Below are 24,876 nucleotides of genomic sequence, written 5' to 3'. Positions count from 1 at the left end.
GGCAGATTCGACAATCATAGCAATTTCAGCCAATTGAAAATCAATTTTTAAAGGAAATTGACGAGAAAAAAAATCGAAAACAAAAATTTTTTTTATTCTGCAGAAAGTTTTTTTATAGAAACTTTTTGAATTTTTGAAATTTTCGATGCAGAAAGCTTTTTTTTGCAGAAATTTTTTGAATTTTTGAAGTTTTTGATTCCTAAAACAGTGCTAAAAAACTGCAACAACTAAAATTGTACTCGAAAAAAATACGAAAAATAAGCCTGGACGCTCTTCTTATTAGCTCGAAATTAGAAGAAAAAACAAAAAGTCAAACCGGTTCTCGACGCTGAGAAAATTTTTTCAAAATTCTTCAAAGTTGTTCGAATCACGACTGAAAGGACTTTACCATGATATATCACTCAACCCAGTCGAATGATTGTTTGTGGTACCTGATTTTGCATAGAAAACAAAAAACAGTTAAAAGAAGGGAAAAAAAACTAAAACACCTGAATACAAACTTCCTACCCATTTTCAATTTTGGGAACAGCAAATTCTGAAGTCCAATAGCCGAGAAGTCAGGGATTACCTAAATTGTTATTTTGTGGTGTGCGTACTTTTCGATGCAATTAAAATGATACAAAATAATTTCAGATCATTCAACATTCAGAATTGAGTTTTTCAGATTTGACTTGAAACTAAACTTGAACTTTTTGATTCTGTGTTTGTTTCTCTGCAGCCATGTGTTTCTACGTGCCCCGAGCTGTGTGGTTCAATGTGTTCAGCCACCACTTTGTGGACGTCAATGCCATCGTGGACTTGTTGACCTCGTTCGACAATGCAGTCAACCCCGAGACCAGAGATCCAGCGGTGATGCAGGTCGCAAAACACATCGACAGGTCCGATACAACCTATAGATGCAAATAATAATGCAAAACAATGTTTGATGCGGTATAGAGATTTTATAATTTTCCCGAATACAACAAGTTCTTTTATGTAGAGATAATGTGAGAGCCTTTCTGGAAAACCGTTTTGCTGATGACAGGGACGGATCTAAGTTTTTCTCGAAAATTTTAAGCACTTTTTTTAATTTTTGGTGGACCAAATTGATTTTCCAAGCTCTTTTAAAACAGCATAAAGATCTTATTTGACAGAATTTTCTGTGCCGTATGGGTCTTTCTAAAAACAGGCCCAGAAAGCCGTTTTTGAGCATTTTTTAAATGATTCCGCGAAAAAAAAACGCATTTTTTTTTGCTCCCAATCAAAATAACTACAAATTGGTGCCAAAGGCGCCTTTAAAAAGTTAAGGGTTGGTCGGCCAAAGATGAATATCCTGAAATAGTTCTAAATAAAGAAAACAAAGGGAGTCGAATATCTGAGTCCCCCTTCCCCCAAAACCGCCACTAGTTGATGGAATAGTTAGAGAGAAAAAAAACGTCTTTATGACTATAATTTATTCTGCTGTATGACACTCAATCCTCATCATATTTTTGCAGGTACCTGTTGAGTGCGACCGAGTACAGGCAGCACCCTTTCTTCCGCCTGAGGGCCAATCTAGCCAAGAAGAAGGTCTTCCTGTTCTACTGTGGCAGGAGGTATGGTCTCTCAATCACCACCATCTACCTACAGCTCAAACTATGTTACATCATCATTGGTAAGTCTCAAACTATGTTACATCATCATTGTTGGGTAAGTCTCAAACTATGTTACATCATCATTGGGAAGTCTCAAACTATGTTACATCATCATTGTTGGGCAAGTCTCAAACTATTTTACATCATCATTGGGAAGTCTCAAACCATGTTACATCATCATTGGTAAATCTCAAACTATGTTACATAATCATTGTTAGGTAATCTCAAACTATTTTGCATTATCATTGGTAAGTCTCTAACTATGTCACATCATTATTTGTAAATCTCAAACTATGTTACATAATCATTGTTAGGTAATCTCAAACTATTTTGCATTATCATTGGTAAGTCTCTAACTATGTCACATCATCATTGGTAAATCTCAAACTATGTTACATAATCATTGTTAGGTAATCTCAAACTATTTTGCATTATCATTGGTAAGTCTCTAACTATGTCACATCACCATTTGTAAACCTCAAACTATGTTACATAATCAATGTTAGGTAAGTCTCAAACTATGTTACATTATCATTGGTAAGTCTCTAACTATGTCACATCATCATTTGTAAATCTCAAACTATGTTACCTCATCATTGTTAGCTAAGTCTCAAACTATGTTACATTGTCATTGGTAAGTCTCAAACTATTACATCATCATTGGTAAATCTCAAACTATGTTACATAATCGTTATTAGGTAAGTCTCAAACTATTTTGCATTATCATTGGTAAGTCTCTAACTATGTCACATCATCATTGTTAGGTAAGTCTCAAACTATGTTACAGTATCATTGGTAAGTCTCTAACTATGTCACATCATCATTTGTAAATCTCAAACTATGTTACCTCATCATGGTTAGGTAAGTCTCAAACTATGTTACATTATCATTGGGAAGTCTCTAACTATGTCACATCATCATTTGTAAATCTCAAACTATGTTACCTCATCATTGTTAGCTGAGTCTCAAACTATGTTACATCATCATTGGTAAATCTCAAACTATGTTACATAATCATTGTTGGGTAAGTCTCAAACTATGTTACCTTATCATTGGTATGTCTCTAACTATGTCACATCATCATTTGTAAATCTCAAACTATGTTACCTCATCATTGTTAGCTAAGTCTCAAACTATGTTACATTATCATTGGTAAGTATCAAACTATGTTACATCATCATTGGTAAATCTCAAACTATGTTACATAATCATTGTTAGGTAATCTCAAACTATTTTGCATTATCATTGGTAAGTCTCTAACTATGTCACATCACCATTTGTAAACCTCAAACTATGTTACATAATCATTGTTAGGTAAGTCTCAAACTATGTTACATTATCATTGGTAAGTCTCTAACTATGTCACATCATCATTTGTAAATCTCGAACTATGTTACCTCATCATTGTTAGCTAAGTCTCAAACTATGTTACATTGTCATTGGTAAGTCTCAAACTATTACATCATCATTGGTAAATCTCAAACTATGTTACATAATCGTTATTAGGTAAGTCTCAAACTATTTTGCATTATCATTGGTAAGTCTCTAACTATGTCACATCATCATTGTTAGGTAAGTCTCAAACTATGTTACAGTATCATTGGTAAGTCTCTAACTATGTCACATCATCATTTGTAAATCTCAAACTATGTTACCTCATCATTGTTAGCTGAGTCTCAAACTATGTTACATCATCATTGGTAAATCTCAAACTATGTTACATAATCATTGTTGGGTAAGTCTCAAACTATGTTACCTTATCATTGGTAAGTCTCTAACTATGTCACATCATCATTTGTAAATCTCAAACTATGTTACCTCATCATTGTTAGCTAAGTCTCAAACTATGTTACATTATCATTGGTAAGTCTCAAACTATGTTACATCATCATTGGTAAATCTCAAACTATTTTACATAGTCATTATTAGGTAAGTCTCAAACTATTTTGCATTAACATTGGTAAGTATCTAACCATGTCACATCATCATTGTTAGGTAAGTCTCAAACTATGTTACAGTATCATTGGCAAGTCTCTAACTATGTCACATCATCATTGGTAAATCTCAAACTATGTTACACAATCATTGTTATGTAAGATTCAAACTATGTTACATTATCATTGGTAAGTCTCTAACTATGACACATCATCATTTGTAAATCTCAAACTATGTTACCTCATCATTGTTAGCTAAGTCTCAAACTATGTTACATTATCATTGGTAAGTCTCAAACTATGTTACATCATCATTGGTAAATCTCAAACTATTTTACATAGTCATTATTAGGTAAGTCTCAAACTATTTTGCATTATCATTGGTAAGTATCTAACTATGTTACATAATCATTGTTAGGTAAGTCTCAAACTATGTTACATTATCATTGGCAAGTATCAAACTATGTTACATTATCATTAGTAAATCTCAAACTATGTTACATAATCATTATTAGGTAAGTCTCAAACTATTTTGCATTATCATTGGTAAGTCTCTAACCATGTCACATCATCATTGTTAGGCAAGTCTCAAACTATGTTACAGTATCATTGGCAAGTCTCTAACTATGTCACATCATCATTGGTAAATCTCAAACTATGTTACACAATCATTGTTAGGTAAGATTCAAACTATGTTACTTTATCATTGGTAAGTCTCTAACTATGTCACATCATCATTTGTAAATCTCAAACTATGTTACCTCATCATTGTTAGCTAAGTCTCAAACTATGTTACATTATCATTGGTAAGTCTCAAACTATGTTACATCATCATTGGTAAATCTCAAACTATTTTACATAGTCATTATTAGGTAAGTCTCAAACTATTTTGCATTATCATTGGTAAGTATCTAACTATGTTACATAATCATTGTTAGGTAAGTCTCAAACTATGTTATATTATCATTGGCAAGTCTCTAACTATGTCACATCATCATTTGTAAATCTCAAACTATGTTACCTCATCATTGTTAGCTAAGTCTCAAACTATGTTACATTATCATTGGTAAGTCTCAAACTGTGTTACATCATCATTTGTAAATCTCAAACTATGTTACATAATCATTGTTAGGTAAGTCTCATACTATGTTACATTATCATTGGTATGTCTCAAACTATGTTACAGTATCATTGGTAAGTCTCTAACTATGTCACATCATCATTTGTAAATCTCAAACTATGTTACCTCATCATGTTTAGGTAAGTCTCAAACAATGTTACATTATCATTGGGAAGTCTCAAACTATGTTAAAACATCATTGGTAAATCTCAAACTATGTTACATCATCTTTGGTAAGTCTCAAACTATGTTAAATTATCATTGGTAAGTCTCTGACTATGTCACACCATCATTGTTAGGTAAGTCTCAAACTATGTTACAGTTTCATTGGTAAGTCTCTAACTATGTCACATCATCATTTGTAAATCTCAAACTATGTTACCTCATCATGGTTAGGTAAGTCTCAAACTATGTTACATTATCATTGGGAAGTCTCTAACTATGTCACATCATCATTTGTAAATCTCAAACTATGTTACCTCATCATTGTTAGCTGAGTCTCAAACTATGTTACATCATCATTGGTAAATCTCAAACTATGTTACATCATCATTGGTAAATCTCAAACTATTTTACATAGTCATTATTAGGTAAGTCTCAAACTATTTTGCATTATCATTGGTAAGTATCTAACCATGTCACATCATCATTGTTAGGTAAGTCTCAAACTATGTTACAGTATCATTGGCAAGTCTCTAACTATGTCACATCATCATTGGTAAATCTCAAACTATGTTACACAATCATTGTTAGGTAAGTCTCAAACTATGTTAAACTATCATTGGTAAGTCTCTGACTATGTCACACCATCATTGTTAGGTAAATCTCAAACTATGTTACCTCATCATTGTTAGCTAAGTCTCAAACTATGTTACATTATCATTGGTAAGTCTCAAACTATGTTACATCATCATTGGTAAATCTCAAACTATTTTACATAGTCATTATTAGGTAAGTCTCAAACTATTTTGCATTATCATTGGTAAGTCTCTAACCATGTCACATCATCATTGTTAGGCAAGTCTCAAACTATGTTACAGTATCATTGGCAAGTCTCTAACTATGTCACATCATCATTGGTAAATCTCAAACTATGTTACACAATCATTGTTAGGTAAGATTCAAACTATGTTACTTTATCATTGGTAAGTCTCTAACTATGTCACATCATCATTTGTAAATCTCAAACTATGTTACCTCATCATTGTTAGCTAAGTCTCAAACTATGTTACATTATCATTGGTAAGTATCTAACTATGTTACATAATCATTGTTAGGTAAGTCTCAAACTATGTTACATTATCATTGGCAAGTATCAAACTATGTTACATTATCATTAGTAAATCTCAAACTATGTTACATAATCATTATTAGGTAAGTCTCAAACTATTTTGCATTATCATTGGTAAGTCTCTAACCATGTCACATCATCATTGTTAGGCAAGTCTCAAACTATGTTACAGTATCATTGGCAAGTCTCTAACTATGTCACATCATCATTGGTAAATCTCAAACTATGTTACACAATCATTGTTAGGTAAGATTCAAACTATGTTACTTTATCATTGGTAAGTCTCTAACTATGTCACATCATCATTTGTAAATCTCAAACTATGTTACCTCATCATTGTTAGCTGAGTCTCAAACTATGTTACATCATCATTGGTAAATCTCAAACTATGTTACATCATCATTGGTAAATCTCAAACTATTTTACATAGTCATTATTAGGTAAGTCTCAAACTATTTTGCATTATCATTGGTAAGTATCTAACCATGTCACATCATCATTGTTAGGCAAGTCTCAAACTATGTTACAGTATCATTGGCAAGTCTCTAACTATGTCACATCATCATTGGTAAATCTCAAACTATGTTACACAATCATTGTTAGGTAAGATTCAAACTATGTTACTTTATCATTGGTAAGTCTCTAACTATGTCACATCATCATTTGTAAATCTCAAACTATGTTACCTCATCATTGTTAGCTGAGTCTCAAACTATGTTACATCATCATTGGTAAATCTCAAACTATGTTACATCATCATTGGTAAATCTCAAACTATTTTACATAGTCATTATTAGGTAAGTCTCAAACTATTTTGCATTATCATTGGTAAGTATCTAACCATGTCACATCATCATTGTTAGGTAAGTCTCAAACTATGTTACAGTATCATTGGCAAGTCTCTAACTATGTCACATCATCATTGGTAAATCTCAAACTATGTTACACAATCATTGTTAGGTAAGTCTCAAACTATGTTAAACTATCATTGGTAAGTCTCTGACTATGTCACACCATCATTGTTAGGTAAATCTCAAACTATGTTACCTCATCATTGTTAGCTAAGTCTCAAACTATGTTACATTATCATTGGTAAGTCTCAAACTATGTTACATCATCATTGGTAAATCTCAAACTATTTTACATAGTCATTATTAGGTAAGTCTCAAACTATTTTGCATTATCATTGGTAAGTCTCTAACCATGTCACATCATCATTGTTAGGCAAGTCTCAAACTATGTTACAGTATCATTGGCAAGTCTCTAAATATGTCACATCATCATTGGTAAATCTCAAACTATGTTACACAATCATTGTTAGGTAAGATTCAAACTATGTTACTTTATCATTGGTAAGTCTCTAACTATGTCACATCATCATTTGTAAATCTCAAACTATGTTACCTCATCATTGTTAGCTAAGTCTCAAACTATGTTACGTTATCATTGGTAAGTATCTAACTATGTTACATAATCATTGTTAGGTAAGTCTCAAACTATGTTACATTATCATTGGCAAGTATCAAACTATGTTACATTATCATTAGTAAATCTCAAACTATGTTACATAATCATTATTAGGTAAGTCTCAAACTATTTTGCATTATCATTGGTAAGTCTCTAACCATGTCACATCATCATTGTTAGGCAAGTCTCAAACTATGTTACAGTATCATTGGCAAGTCTCTAACTATGTCACATCATCATTGGTAAATCTCAAACTATGTTACACAATCATTGTTAGGTAAGATTCAAACTATGTTACTTTATCATTGGTAAGTCTCTAACTATGTCACATCATCATTTGTAAATCTCAAACTATGTTACCTCATCATTGTTAGCTAAGTCTCAAACTATGTTACATTATCATTGGTAAGTCTCAAACTATGTTACATCATCATTGGTAAATCTCAAACTATTTTACATAGTCATTATTAGGTAAGTCTCAAACTATTTTGCATTATCATTGGTAAGTATCTAAGTATGTTACATAATCAATGTTAGGTAAGTCTCAAACTATGTTACATTATCATTGGCAAGTCTCTAACTATGTCACATCATCATTTGTAAATCTCAAACTATGTTACCTCATCATTGTTAGCTAAGTCTCAAACTATGTTACATTATCATTGGTAAGTCTCAAACTGTGTTACATCATCATTTGTAAATCTCAAACTATGTTACATAATCATTGTTAGGTAAGTCTCATACTATGTTACATTATCATTGGTATGTCTCAAACTATGTTACAGTATCATTGGTAAGTCTCTAACTATGTCACATCATCATTTGTAAATCTCAAACTATGTTACCTCATCATGTTTAGGTAAGTCTCAAACAATGTTACATTATCATTGGGAAGTCTCAAACTATGTTAAAACATCATTGGTAAATCTCAAACTATGTTACATCATCTTTGGTAAGTCTCAAACTATGTTAAATTATCATTGGTAAGTCTCTGACTATGTCACACCATCATTGTTAGGTAAGTCTCAAACTATGTTACAGTTTCATTGGTAAGTCTCTAACTATGTCACATCATCATTGGTAAATCTCAAACTATGTTACATAATCATTGTTAGGTAAGTCTCAAAATATGTTACATTATCATTGGTAAGTCTCTAACTATGTCACATCATCATTTGTAAATCTCAATCTATGTTACATAATCGTTATTAGGTAAATCTCAAACTATTTTGCATTATCATTGGTAAGTCTCTAACTATGTCACATCATCATTGTTAGGTAAGTCTCAAACTATGTCACATCATCATTCGTAAATCTCAAACTATGTTACATAATCATTGTTAGGTAAGTCTCAAACTATGTTACATTATCATTGGTAAGTCTCTAACCTTGTCACATCATCATTGGTAAATCTCAAACTATGTTACATAATCATTGTTAGGTAAGTCTCAAACTATGTTACATTATCATTGGTAAGTCTCTAACTATGTCACATCATCATTTGTAAATATTAAACTATGTTACCTCATCATGGTTAGCTAAGTCTCAAACTATGTTACATTATCATTGGTAAGTCTCAAACTATGTTACATCATCATTAGTAAATCTCAAACTATGTTACACAATCAATATTAGGTAAGTCTCAAACTATTTTTCATTATCATTGGTAAGTCTCTAACTATGTCACATCATCATTGTTAGGTAATTCTCAAACTATGTCACATCATCATTGGTAAATCTCAACCTATGTTACATAATCATTGTTAGGTAAGTCTCAAACTATGTTACATTATCATTGGTATGTCACATCATCATTGGTAAATCTCAAACTATGTCACATCATCATTGTTAGGTAAGTCTCAAACTATGTCACATCATCATTAGTAAATCTCAAACTATGTTACATAATCATTGTTAGGTAAGTCTCAAACTATGTTACATTATCATTGGTAAGTCTCTAACTATGTCACATCATCATTGTCAAATCTCAAACTATGTTACATAATCATTGTTAGGTAAGTCTCAAACAATGTTACATTATCATTGGTAAGTCTCTAACTATGTCACATCATCATTTGTAAATCTCAAACTATGTTACCTCATCATGGTTAGCTAAGTCTCAAACTATGTTACATTATCGTTGGTAAGTCTCAAACTATGTTACATCATCATTAGTAAATCTCAAACTATGTTACATAATCAATATTAGGTAAGTCTCAAACTATTTTGCATTATCATTGGTAAGTCTCTAACTATGTCACATCATCATTGTTAGGTAAGTCTCAAACTATGTTACATTATCATTGGTAAGTCTCTAACTATGTCACATCATCATTTGTAAATCTCAAACTATGTTACCTCATCATTGTTAGCTAAGTCTCAAACTATGTTACATTATCATTGGTAAGTCTCAAACTATGTTACATCATCATTGGTAAATCTCAAACTATTTTACATAATCCTTATTAGGTAAGTCTCAAACTATTTTGAATTATCATTGGTAACTCTCTACTTATGTTACATAATCATTGTTAGGTAAGTCTCAAACTATGTTACATTATCATTGGTAAGTCTCTAACTATGTCACGTCATCATTTGTAAATCTCAAACTATGTTACCTCATCATTGTTAGCTAAGTCTCAAACTATGTTACATCATCATTTGTAAATCTCAAACTATGTTACATAATCATTGTTAGGTAAGTCTGATACTATGTTACATTATCATTGGTATGTCTCAAACTATGTTATATCAACATTGTTAGGTAAGTCTCAAACTGTGTTACAGTATCATTGGTAAGTTCCTAACTAAGTCACATAATCATTTGTAAACCTCAAACTATGTTACCTCATCATGGTTAGGTAAGTCTCAAACTATGTTACATTATCATTGGGAAGTCTCAAATAATGTGTCATCATCCTTGGTAAATCTCAAACTATGTTACATCATCATTGGCAAGTCTCAAACTATGTTACATTATCATTGGTAAGTCTCTGACTATGTCACATCATCATTTGTAAATCTCAAACCATGTAACTTAATCATTGTTAGGTAAGTCCCAAACTATATTACATTATCATTGGTAAGTCTCAAACTATGTTACATCATCATTGGTAAATCGCAAACTATGTTACCTCATCATTTGTAAATCTCAAACTATGTTACCTCATCATTGTTAGCTAAGTCTCAAACTATGTTACATCATCATTTGTAAATCTCAAACTATGTTACATAATCATTGTTAGGTAAGTCCCATACTATGTTACATTATCATTGGTATGTCTCAAACTATGTTATATCAACATTGTTAGGTAAGTCTCAAACTATGTTACATTATCGTTGGTAAGTCTCAAACTATGTTACATCATCATTAGTAAATCTCAAACTATGTTACATAATCAATATTAGGTAAGTCTCAAACTATTTTGCCTTATCATTGGTAAGTCTCTAACTATGTCACATCATCATTGTTAGGTAAGTCTCAAACTATGTTACATTATCATTGGTAAGTCTCTAACTATGTCACATCATCATTTGTAAATCTCAAACTATGTTACCTCATCATTGTTAGCTAAGTCTCAAACTATGTTACATTATCATTGGTAAGTCTCAAACTATGTTACATCATCATTGGTAAATCTCAAACTATTTTACATAATCCTTATTAGGTAAGTCTCAAACTATTTGAATTATCATTGGTAAGTCTCTAACTATGTTACATAATCCTTGTTAGGTAAGTCTCAAACTATGTTACATTATCATTGGTAAGTCTCTAACTATGTCACATCATCATTTGTAAATCTCAAACTATGTTACCTCATCATTGTTAGCTAAGTCTCAAACTATGTTACATCATCATTTGTAAATCTCAAACTATGTTACATAATCATTGTTAGGTAAGTTTCAAAATAAGTTACATTATCATTGGTAAGTCTCTAACTATGTCACATCATCATTTGTAAATCTCAAACTATGTTACATAATCGTTATTAGGTAAATCTCAAACTATTTTGCATTATCATTGGTAAGTCTCTAACTATGTCACATCATCATTGTTAGGTAAGTCTCAAACTATGTCACATCATCATTCGTAAATCTCAAACTATGTTACATAATCATTGTTAGGTAAGTCTCAAACTATGTTACATAATCATTGGTAAGTCTCTAAACTTGTCACATCATCATTTGTAAATCTCAATCTATGTTACCTCATCATTGTTAGCTAAGTCTCAAACTATGTTACATTATCATTAGTAAGTCTCAAACTATGTTACATCATCATTGGTAAATCTCAAACTATTTTACATAACCCTTATTAGGTAAGTCTCAAACTATTTTGAATTATCATTGGTAAGTCTCTAACTATGTTACATAATCATTGTTAGGTAAGTCTCAAACTATGTTACATTATCATTGGTAAGTCTCTAACTATGTCACATCATCATTTGTAAATCTTAAACTATGTTACCTCATCATGGTTAGCTAAGTCTCAAGCTATGTTACATTATCATTGGCAAGTCTCAAACTATGTTACATCATCATTAGTAAATCTCAAACTATGTTACACAATCAATATTAGGTAAGTCTCAAACTATTTTTCATTATCATTGGTAAGTCTCTGACTATGTCACATCATCATTTGTAAATCTCAAACCATGTAACTTAATCATTGTTAGGTAAGTCTTAAGCTATGTTACATTATCATTGGTAATTCTCAAACTATGTCACATCATCATTGGTAAATCTCAAACTATGTTACATAATCATTGTTAGGTAAGTCTCAAACTATGTTACATTATCATTGGTAAGTCTCTAACTATGTCACATCATCATTAGTAAATCTCAAACTATGTTACACAATCAATATTAGGTAAGTCTCAAACTAATTTTCATTATCATTGGTAAGTCTCAAACTATGTTATATCAACATTGTTAGGTAAGTCTCAAACTATGTTACATTATCGTTGGTAAGTCTCAAACTATGTTACATCATCATTAGTAAATCTCAAACTATGTTACATAATCAATATTAGGTAAGTCTCAAACTATTTTGCCTTATCATTGGTAAGTCTCTAACTATGTCACATCATCATTGTTAGGTAAGTCTCAAACTATGTTACATCATCATTGGTAAATCGCAAACTATGTTACCTCATCATTTGTAAATCTCAAACTATGTTACCTCATCATTGTTAGCTAAGTCTCAAACTATGTTACATCATCATTTGTAAATCTCAAACTATGTTACATAATCATTGTTAGGTAAGTCCCATACTATGTTACATTATCATTGGTATGTCTCAAACTATGTTATATCAACATTGTTAGGTAAGTCTCAAACTATGTTACATTATCGTTGGTAAGTCTCAAACTATGTTACATCATCATTAGTAAATCTCAAACTATGTTACATAATCAATATTAGGTAAGTCTCAAACTATTTTGCCTTATCATTGGTAAGTCTCTAACTATGTCACATCATCATTGTTAGGTAAGTCTCAAACTATGTTACATTATCATTGGTAAGTCTCTAACTATGTCACATCATCATTTGTAAATCTCAAACTATGTTACCTCATCATTGTTAGCTAAGTCTCAAACTATGTTACATTATCATTGGTAAGTCTCAAACTATGTTACATCATCATTGGTAAATCTCAAACTATTTTACATAATCCTTATTAGGTAAGTCTCAAACTATTTGAATTATCATTGGTAAGTCTCTAACTATGTTACATAATCCTTGTTAGGTAAGTCTCAAACTATGTTACATTATCATTGGTAAGTCTCTAACTATGTCACATCATCATTTGTAAATCTCAAACTATGTTACCTCATCATTGTTAGCTAAGTCTCAAACTATGTTACATCATCATTTGTAAATCTCAAACTATGTTACATAATCATTGTTAGGTAAGTTTCAAAATATGTTACATTATCATTGGTAAGTCTCTAACTATGTCACATCATCATTTGTAAATCTCAAACTATGTTACATAATCGTTATTAGGTAAATCTCAAACTATTTTGCATTATCATTGGTAAGTCTCTAACTATGTCACATCATCATTGTTAGGTAAGTCTCAAACTATGTCACATCATCATTCGTAAATCTCAAACTATGTTACATAATCATTGTTAGGTAAGTCTCAAACTATGTTACATAATCATTGGTAAGTCTCTAAACTTGTCACATCATCATTTGTAAATCTCAATCTATGTTACCTCATCATTGTTAGCTAAGTCTCAAACTATGTTACATTATCATTAGTAAGTCTCAAACTATGTTACATCATCATTGGTAAATCTCAAACTATTTTACATAACCCTTATTAGGTAAGTCTCAAACTATTTTGAATTATCATTGGTAAGTCTCTAACTATGTTACATAATCATTGTTAGGTAAGTCTCAAACTATGTTACATTATCATTGGTAAGTCTCTAACTATGTCACATCATCATTTGTAAATCTTAAACTATGTTACCTCATCATGGTTAGCTAAGTCTCAAGCTATGTTACATTATCATTGGCAAGTCTCAAACTATGTTACATCATCATTAGTAAATCTCAAACTATGTTACACAATCAATATTAGGTAAGTCTCAAACTATTTTTCATTATCATTGGTAAGTCTCTGACTATGTCACATCATCATTTGTAAATCTCAAACCATGTAACTTAATCATTGTTAGGTAAGTCTTAAGCTATGTTACATTATCATTGGTAATTCTCAAACTATGTCACATCATCATTGGTAAATCTCAAACTATGTTACATAATCATTGTTAGGTAAGTCTCAAACTATGTTACATTATCATTGGTAAGTCTCTAACTATGTCACATCATCATTAGTAAATCTCAAACTATGTTACACAATCAATATTAGGTAAGTCTCAAACTAATTTTCATTATCATTGGTAAGTCCCTGACTATGTCACATCATCATTTGTAAATCTCAAACCATGTAACTTAATCATTGGTAGGTAAGTCTCAAGCTATGTTACATTATCATTGGTAATTCTCAAACTATATTACATTATCATTGGTAAGTCTCAAACTATGTTACATCATCATTGGTAAATCTCAAACTATTTTACATAATCCTTATTAGGTAAGTCTCAAACTATTTTGAATTATCATTGGTAAGTCTCAAACTATGTTACATTATCATTGGTAAGTCTCTAACTATGTTACATCATCATTGGTAAATCTCAAACTATTTTACATAATCCTTATTAGGTAAGTCTCAAACTATTTTGAATTATCATTGGTAAGTCTCAAACTATGTCACATCATCATTTGTAAATCTCAAACTATGTTACCTCATCATTGTTAGCTAAGTCTCAAACTATGTTACATCATCATTTGTAAATCTCAAACTATGTTACATAATCATTGTTAGGTAAGTCTCATACTATGTTACATTATCATTGGTATGTCTCAAACTATGTTATATCAACATTGTTAGGTAAGTCTCAAACTATGTTACATTATCGGTGGTAAGTCTCAAACTATGTTACATCATCATTAGTAAATCTCAAACTATGTTACATAATCAATATTAGGTAAGTCTCAAACTATTTTGAATTATCATTGGTAAGTCTCAAACTATGTTACATTATCGTTGGTAAGTCTCTAACTATGTCACATCATCATTTGTAAATCTCAAACTATGTTACCTCATCATTGTTAGCTAAGTCTCAAACTATGTTACATCATCATTTGTAAATCTCAAACTATGTTACATAATCATTGTTAGGTAAGTCTCATACTATGTTACATTATCATTGGTATGTCTCAAACTATAATATATCAACATTGTTAGGTAAGTCTCAAACTATGTTACATTATCGTTGGTAAGTCTCAAACTATGTTACATCATCATTAGTAAATCTCAAACTATGTTACATAATCAATATTAGGTAAGTCTCAAACTATTTTGCATTATCATTGGTAAGTCTCTAACTATGTCACATCATCATTGTTAGGTAAGTCTCAAACTATGTTACATTATCATTGGTAAGTCTCTAACTATGTCACATCATCATTTGTAAATCTCAAACTATGTTACCTCATCATTGTTAGCTAAGTCTCAAACTATGTTACATCATCATTTGTAAATCTCAAACTATGTTACATAATCATTGTTAGGTAAGTCTCATACTATGTTACATTATCATTGGTATGTCTCAAACTATGTTATATCAACATTGTTAGGTAAGTCTCAAACTATGTTACATTATCGTTGGTAAGTCTCAAACTATGTTACATCATCATTAGTAAATCTCAAACTATGTTACATAATCAATATTAGGTAAGTCTCAAACTATTTTGCATTATCATTGGTAAGTCTCTAACTATGTCACATCATCATTGTTAGGTAAGTCTCAAACTATGTTACATTATCATTGGTAAGTCTCTAACTATGTCACATCATCATTTGTAAATCTCAAACTATGTTACCTCATCATTGTTAGCTAAGTCTCAAACTATGTTACATTATCATTGGTAAGTCTCAAACTATGTTACATCATCATTGGTAAATCTCAAACTATTTTACATAATCCTTATTAGGTAAGTCTCAAACTATTTGAATTATCATTGGTAAGTCTCTAACTATGTTACATAATCCTTGTTAGGTAAGTCTCATACTATGTTACATTATCATTGGTATGTCTCAAACTATGTTATATCAACATTGTTAGGTAAGTCTCAAACTATGTTACATTATCGTTGGTAAGTCTCAAACTATGTTACATCATCATTAGTAAATCTCAAACTATGTTACATAATCCTTATTAGGTAAGTCTCAAACTATTTGAATTATCATTGGTAAGTCTCTAACTATGTTACATAATCCTTGTTAGGTAAGTCTCAAACTATGTTACATTATCATTGGTAAGTCTCTAACTATGTCACATCATCATTTGTAAATCTCAAACTATGTTACCTCATCATTGTTAGCTAAGTCTCAAACTATGTTACATCATCATTTGTAAATCTCAAACTATGTTACATAATCATTGTTAGGTAAGTCTCAAAATATGTTACATTATCATTGGTAAGTCTCTAACTATGTCACATCATCATTTGTAAATCTCAAACTATGTTACATAATCGTTATTAGGTAAATCTCAAACTATTTTGCATTATCATTGGTAAGTCTCTAACTATGTCACATCATCATTGTTAGGTAAGTCTCAAACTATGTCACATCATCATTCGTAAATCTCAAACTATGTTACATAATCATTGTTAGGTAAGTCTCAAACTATGTTACATTATCATTGGTAAGTCTCTAACCTTGTCACATCATCATTTGTAAATCTCAAACTATGTTACCTCATCATTGTTAGCTAAGTCTCAAACTATGTTACATTATCATTGGTAAGTCTCAAACTATGTTACATCATCATTGGTAAATCTCAAACTATTTTACATAATCCTTATTAGGTAAGTCTCAAACTATTTTGAATTATCATTGGTAAGTCTCTAACTATGTTACATAATCATTGTTAGGTAAGTCTCAAACTATGTTACATTATCATTGGTAAGTCTCTAATTATGTCACATCATCATTTGTAAATCTTAAACTATGTTACCTCATCATGGTTAGCTAAGTCTCAAGCTATGTTACATTATCATTGGCAAGTCTCAAACTATGTTACATCATCATTAGTAAATCTCAAACTATGTTACACAATCAATATTAGGTAAGTCTCAAACTATTTTTCATTATCCTTGGTAAGTCTCTGACTATGTCACATCATCATTTGTAAATCTCAAACCATGTAACTTAATCATTGTTAGGTAAGTCTCAAGCTATGTTACATTATCATTGGTAATTCTCAAACTATGTCACATCATCATTAGTAAATCTCAAACTATGTTACATAATCATTGTTAGGTAAGTCTCAAACTATGTTACATTATCATTGGTAAGTCTCTAACTATGTCACATCATCATTGGTAAATCTCAAACTATGTCACATCATCATTGTTAGGTAAGTCTCAAACTATGTCACATCATCATTGGTAAATCTCAAACTATGTTACATAATCATTCTTAGGTAAGTCTCAAACTATGTTACATTATCATTGGTAAGTCTCTAACTATGTCACATCATCATTGGTAAATCTCAAACTATGTTACAAAATCATTGTTAGGTAAGTCTCAAACTATGTTACATTATCATTGGTAAGTCTCTAACTATGTCACATCATCATTTGTAAATCTCAAACTATGTTACCTCATCATGATTAGCTAAGTCTCAAACTATGTTACATTATCGTTGGTAAGTCTCAAACTATGTTACATCATCATTAGTAAATCTCAAATTATGTTGAATAATCAATATTAGGTAAGTCTCAAACTATTTTGCATTATCATTGGTAAGTCTCTAACTAAGTCACATCATCATTGTTAGGTAAGTCTCAAACTATGTTACATTATCATTGGTAAGTCTCTAACTATGTCACATCATCATTTGTAAATCTCAAACTATGTTACCTCATCATTGTTAGCTAAGTCTCAAACTATGTTACATTATCATTGGTAAGTCTCAAACTATGTTATATCATCATTGGTAAATCTCAATTTATTTTACATAATCCTTATTAGGTAAGTCTCAAACTATTTTGAATTATCATTGGTAAGTCTCTAACTATGTTACATAATCATTGTTAGGTAAGTCTCAAACTATGTTACATTATCATTGGTAAGTCTCTAACTATGTCACATCATCATTTGTAAATCTCAAACTATGTTACCTTATCATTGTTAGCTAAGTCTCAAACTATGTTACATCATCATTTCTAAATCTCAAACTATGTTACATAATCATTGTTAGGTAAGTCTCATACTATGTTACATTATCATTGGTATGTCTCAAACTATGTTATATCAACATTGTTAGGTAAGTCTCAAACTGTGTTACAGTATCATTGGTAAGTCTCCAACTAAGTCACATAATCATTTGTAAATCTCAAACTATGTTACCTCATCATGGTTAGGTAAGTCTCAAACTATGTTACATTATCATTGGGAAGTCTCAAATAATGTGTCATCATCCTTGGTAAATCTCAAACTATGTTACATCATCATTGGTAAGTCTCAAACTATGTTACATTATCATTGGTAAGTCTCAAACCATGTAACTTAATCATTGTTAGGTAAGTCTCAAACTATATTACATTATCATTGGTAAGTCTCAAACTATGTTACATCATCATTGGTAAATCTCAAACTATGTTACATAATAATTGTTAGGTAAGTCTCAAACTATATTACATTATCATTGGTAAGTCTCAAACTATGTTACATCATCATTGGTAAATCTCAAACTATGTTACATAATAATTGTTAGGTAAGTCTCAAACTATGTTACATCAACATTAGTAAATCTCAAACTATGTTACATAATCAATATTAGGTAAGTCTCAAACTATTTTGCATTATCATTGGTAAGTCATTATCATTGGTAAGTCACATCATCATTGTTAGGTAAGTCTCAAACTATGTTACATTATCATTGGTAAGTCTCTAACTATGTCACATCATCATTTGTAAATCTCAAACTATGTTACCTCATCATTGTTAGCTAAGTCTCAAACTATGTTACATTATCATTGGTAAGTCTCAAACTATGTTACATCATCATTGGTAAATCTCAAACTATTTTACATAATCCTTATTAGGTAAGTCTCAAACTATTTTGAATTATCATTGGTAAGTCTCTAACTATGTTACATAATCATTGTTAGGTAAGTCTCAAACTATGTTACATTATCATTGGTAAGTCTCTAACTATGTCACATCATCATTTGTAAATCTCAAACTATGTTACCTCATCATTGTTAGCTAAGTCTCAAACTATGTTACATTATCATTGGTAAGTCTCAAACTATGTTACATCATCATTGGTAAATCTCAAACTATTTTACATAATCCTTATTAGGTAAGTCTCAAACTATATTGAATTATCATTGGTAAGTCTCTAACTATGTTACATAATCATTGTTAGGTGAGTCTCAAACTATGTTACATTATCATTGGTAAGTCTCTAACTATGTCACATCATCATTTGTAAATCTCAAACTATGTTACCTTATCATTGTTAGCTAAGTCTCAAACTATGTTACATCATCATTTGTAAATCTCAAACTATTTTACATAATCATTGTTAGGTAAGTCTCATACTATGTTACATTATCATTGGTATGTCTCAAACTATGTTATATCAACATTGTTAGGTAAGTCTCAAACTGTGTTACAGTATCATTGGTAAGTCTCCAACTAAGTCACATAATCATTTGTAAATCTCAAACTATGTTACCTCATCATGGTTAGGTAAGTCTCAAACTATGTTACATTATCATTGGGAAGTCTCAAATAATGTGTCATCATCCTTGGTAAATCTCAAACTATGTTACATCATCATTGGTAAGTCTCAAACTATGCTACATTATCATTGGTAAGTCTCAAACCATGTAACTTAATCATTGTTAGGTAAGTCTCAAACTATATTACATTATCATTGGTAAGTCTCAAACTATGTTACATCATCATTGGTAAATCTCAAACTATGTTACATAATAATTGTTAGGTAAGTCTCAAACTATATTACATTATCATTGGTAAGTCTCAAACTATGTTACATCATCATTGGTAAATCTCAAACTATGTTACATAATAATTGTTAGGTAAGTCTCAAACTATGTTACATCAACATTAGTAAATCTCAAACTATGTTACATAATCAATATTAGGTAAGTCTCAAACTATTTTGCATTATCATTGGTAAGTCATTATCATTGGTAAGTCACATCATCATTGTTAGGTAAGTCTCAAACTATGTTACATTATCATTGGTAAGTCTCTAACTATGTCACATCATCATTTGTAAATCTCAAACTATGTTACCTCATCATTGTTAGCTAAGTCTCAAACTATGTTACATTATCATTGGTAAGTCTCAAACTATGTTACATCATCATTGGTAAATCTCAAACTATTTTACATAATCCTTATTAGGTAAGTCTCAAACTATTTTGAATTATCATTGGTAAGTCTCTAACTATGTTACATAATCATTGTTAGGTAAGTCTCAAACTATGTTACATTATCATTGGTAAGTCTCTAACTATGTCACATCATCATTTGTAAATCTCAAACTATGTTACCTCATCATTGTTAGCTAAGTCTCAAACTATGTTACATCATCATTTGTAAATCACAAACTATGTTACATAATCATTGTTAGGTAAGTCTCATACTATGTTACATTATCATTGGTATGTCTCAAACTATGTTATATCAACATTGTTAGGTAAGTCTCAAACTGTGTTACAGTATCATTGGTAAGTCTCTAACTAAGTCACATAATCATTTTTAAATCTCAAACTATGTTACCTCATCATGGTTAGGTAAGTCTCAAACTATGTTACATTATCATTGGGAAGTCTCAAATAATGTGTCATCATCCTTGGTAAATCTCAAACTATGTTACATCATCATTGGTAAGTCTCAAACTATGTTACATTATCATTGGTAAGTCTCTGACTATGTCACATCATCATTTGTAAATCTCAAACCATGTAACTTAATCATTGTTAGGTAATTCTCAAACTATATTACATTATCATTGGTAAGTCTCAAACTATGTTACATCATCATTGGTAAATCTCAAACTATGTTACATAATCATTGTTAGGTAAGTCTCATACTATGTTACATTATCATTAGTATGTCTCAAACTATTTTATATCAACATTGTTAGTTAAGTCTCAAACTGTGTTACAGTATCATTGGTAAGTCTCTAACTAAGTCACATAATCATTTGTAAATCTCAAACTATGTTACCTCATCATGGTTAGGTAGTCTCAAACTATGTTACATTATCATTGGGAAGTCTCAAATAATGTGTCATCATCCTTGGTAAATCTCAAACTATGTTACATCATCATTGGTAAGTCTCAAACTATGTTACATTATCATTGGTAAGTCTCTGACTATGACACATCATCATTTGTAAATCTCAAACCATGTAACTTAATCATTGTTAGGTAAGTCTCAAACTATATTACATTATCATTGGTAAGTCTCAAACTATGTTACATCATCATTGGTAAATCTCAAACTATGTTACATAATAATTGTTAGGTAAGTCTCAAACTATGTTACATTATCGTTGGTAAGTCTCTAACTATGTCACATCATCATTTGTAAATCTCAAACTTTGTTACCTCATCATTGTTAGCTAAGTCTCAAACTATGTTACATTATCATTGGTAAGTCTCAAACTATGTTACATCATCATTTGTAAATCTCAAACTATGTTACATAATCATTGTTAAGTAAGTCTCATACTATGTTACATTATCATTGGTATGTCTCAAACTATGTTATATCATCATTGTTAGGTAAGTCTCAAACTATGTTACAGTATCATTGGTAAGTCTCTAACTATGTCACATCATCATTTGTAAATCTCAAACTATGTTACCTCATCATGGTTAGGTAAGTCTCAAACTATGTTACATTATCACTGGGAAGTCTCAAATTATGTTACATCATCATTGGTAAATCTCAAACTATGTTACATCATCATTGGTAAGTTTCAAACTATGTTACATTATCATTGGTAAGTCTCTGACTATGTCACATCATCATTTGTAAATCTTTAACCATGTAACTTAATCATTGTTAGGTAAATCTAAAACTATATTAAATTATCATTGGTAAGTCTCAAACTATGTTACATCATTATTGGTAAATCTCAAACTATGTTACATAATAATTGTTAGGTAAGTCTCAAACTATGTTACATTATCATTGGTAAGCCTCTAACTATGTCACATCATCATTTGTAAATCTCAAACTATGTTACCTCATCATTGTTAGCTAAGTCTCAAACTATGTTACATTATCATTGGTAAGTCTCAAACTATGTTACATCATCATTGTTAAATCTCAAACTATGTTATATCATCATTGTTAGGTAAGTCTCAAACTATCTTACAGTATCATTGGTAAGTCTCTAACTATGTCACATCATCATTTGTAAATCTCAAACTATGTTACCTCATCATGGTTAGGTAAGTCACAAACTATGTTACATTATCATTGGGAAGTCTCAAACTATGTTACATCATCATTGGTAGATCTCAAACTATGTTACATCATCATTGGTAAGTCTCAAACTATGTTACATTATCATTGTTATGTCTCTGACTATGTCAAATCATCATTTGTAAATCTCAAACTATGTTACTTAATCATTGTTATCTAAGTCTCAAACTATGTTACATTATCATTGGTAAGTCTCAAACTATGTTACATCATCATTGGTAAATCTCAAACTATTTTACATAATCCTTATTAGGTAAGTCTCAAACTATTTTGAATTATCATTGGTAAGTCTCTAACTATGTTACATCATCATTGGTAAATCTCAAACTATGTTACATAATCATTGTTAGGTAAGTCTCATACTATGTTACATTATCATTAGTATGTCTCAAACTATTTTATATCAACATTGTTAGTTAAGTCTCAAACTGTGTTACAGTATCATTGGTAAGTCTCTAACTAAGTCACATAATCATTTGTAAATCTCAAACTATGTTACCTCATCATGGTTAGGTAGTCTCAAACTATGTTACAATATCATTGGGAAGTCTCTGACTATGACACATCATCATTTGTAAATCTCAAACCATGTAACTTAATCATTGTTAGGTAAGTCTCAAACTATATTACATTATCATTGGTAAGTCTCAAACTATGTTACATTATCATTGGTAAGTCTCTGACTATGACACATCATCATTTGTAAATCTCAAACCATGTAACTTAATCATTGTTAGGTAAGTCTCAAACTATATTACATTATCATTGGTAAGTCTCAAACTATGTTACATCATCATTGGTAAATCTCAAACTATGTTACATAATAATTGTTAGGTAAGTCTCAAACTATGTTACATTATCGTTGGTAAGTCTCTAACTATGTCACATCATCATTTGTAAATCTCAAACTTTGTTACCTCATCATTGTTAGCTAAGTCTCAAACTATGTTACATCATCCTTGGTAAATCTCAAACTATGTTACATCATCATTGGTAAGTCTCAAACTATGTTACATTATCATTGGTAAATCTCTGACTATGACACATCATCATTTGTAAATCTCAAACCATGTAACTTAATCATTGTTAGGTAAGTCTCAAGATATATTACATTATCATTGGTAAGTCTCAAACTATGTTACATCATCATTGGTAAATCTCAAACTATGTTACATAATAATTGTTAGGTAAGTCTCAAACTATGTTACATTATCGTTGGTAAGTCTCTAACTATGTCACATCATCATTTGTAAATCTCAAACTTTGTTACCTCATCATTGTTAGCTAAGTCTCAAACTATGTTACATTATCATTGGTAAGTCTCAAACTATGTTACATCATCATTTGTAAATATCAAACTATGTTACATAATCATTGTTAGGTAAGTCTCATACTATGTTACATTATCATTGGTATGTCTCAAACTATGTTATATCATCATTGTTAGGTAAGTCTCAAACTATGTTACAGTATCATTGGTAAGTCTCTAACTATGTCACATCATCATTTGTAAATCTCAAACTATGTTACCTCATCATGGTTAGGTAAGTCTCAAACTATGTTACATTATCACTGGGAAGTCTCAAATTATGTTACATCATCATTGGTAAATCTCAAACTATGTTACATCATCATTGGTAAGTTTCAAACTATGTTACATTATCATTGGTAAGTCTCTGACTATGTCACATCATCATTTGTAAATCTTAAACCATGTAACTTAATCATTGTTAGGTAAATCTAAAACTATATTAAATTATCATTGGTAAGTCTCAAACTATGTTACATCATTATTGGTAAATCTCAAACTATGTTACATAATAATTGTTAGGTAAGTCTCAAACTATGTTACATTATCATTGGTAAGTCTCTAACTATGTCACATCATCATTTGTAAATCTCAAACTATGTTACCTCATCATTGTTAGCTAAGTCTCAAACTATGTTACATTATCATTGGTAAGTCTCAAACTATGTTACATCATCATTGTTAAATCTCAAACTATGTTATATCATCATTGTTAGGTAAGTCTCAAACTATCTTACAGTATCATTGGTAAGTCTCTAAGTATGTCACATCATCATTTGTAAATCTCAAACTATGTTACCTCATCATGGTTAGGTAAGTCACAAACTATGTTACATTATCATTGGGAAGTCTCAAACTATGTTACATCATCATTGGTAGATCTCAAACTATGTTACATCATCATTGGTAAGTCTCAAACTATGTTACATTATCATTGTTATGTCTCTGACTATGTCAAATCATCATTTGTAAATCTCAAACTATGTTACTTAATCATTGTTAGGTAAGTCA

General features: G+C 30.3%; 2 protein-coding genes across 2 annotated transcripts in view; one reads left to right on the top strand and one right to left on the bottom strand.

Annotated features, from left to right (window-relative positions):
• Positions 1–24,876, top strand: part of LOC134851639 (innexin-7-like) — a 73,605-nt gene that overhangs the window by 4,286 nt on the left and 44,443 nt on the right. Inside the window, exons 3-4 of the mRNA XM_063867812.1 lie at positions 719–878; positions 1,476–1,633. Of these exons, the coding sequence (XP_063723882.1) occupies positions 719–878; positions 1,476–1,633 (318 nt within the window). The remainder of the gene's footprint in view (positions 1–718; positions 879–1,475; positions 1,634–24,876) is intronic.
• The window catches only part of LOC134851641 (uncharacterized), a 35,157-nt gene continuing 11,854 nt past the window's right edge, over positions 1,574–24,876 (bottom strand). The window contains exon 4 of the mRNA XM_063867817.1: positions 1,574–1,602. Coding sequence (XP_063723887.1) covers positions 1,589–1,602 — 14 coding nt within the window. The 3' untranslated portion in view covers positions 1,574–1,588. The remainder of the gene's footprint in view (positions 1,603–24,876) is intronic.

Source organism: Symsagittifera roscoffensis, chromosome 7 (genome assembly GCF_963678635.1).
Source record: "Symsagittifera roscoffensis chromosome 7, txSymRosc1.1, whole genome shotgun sequence".
Taxonomy (NCBI): domain Eukaryota; kingdom Metazoa; phylum Xenacoelomorpha; order Acoela; family Convolutidae; genus Symsagittifera; species Symsagittifera roscoffensis.
This window is presented reverse-complemented; position numbering and strand designations above follow the sequence as displayed.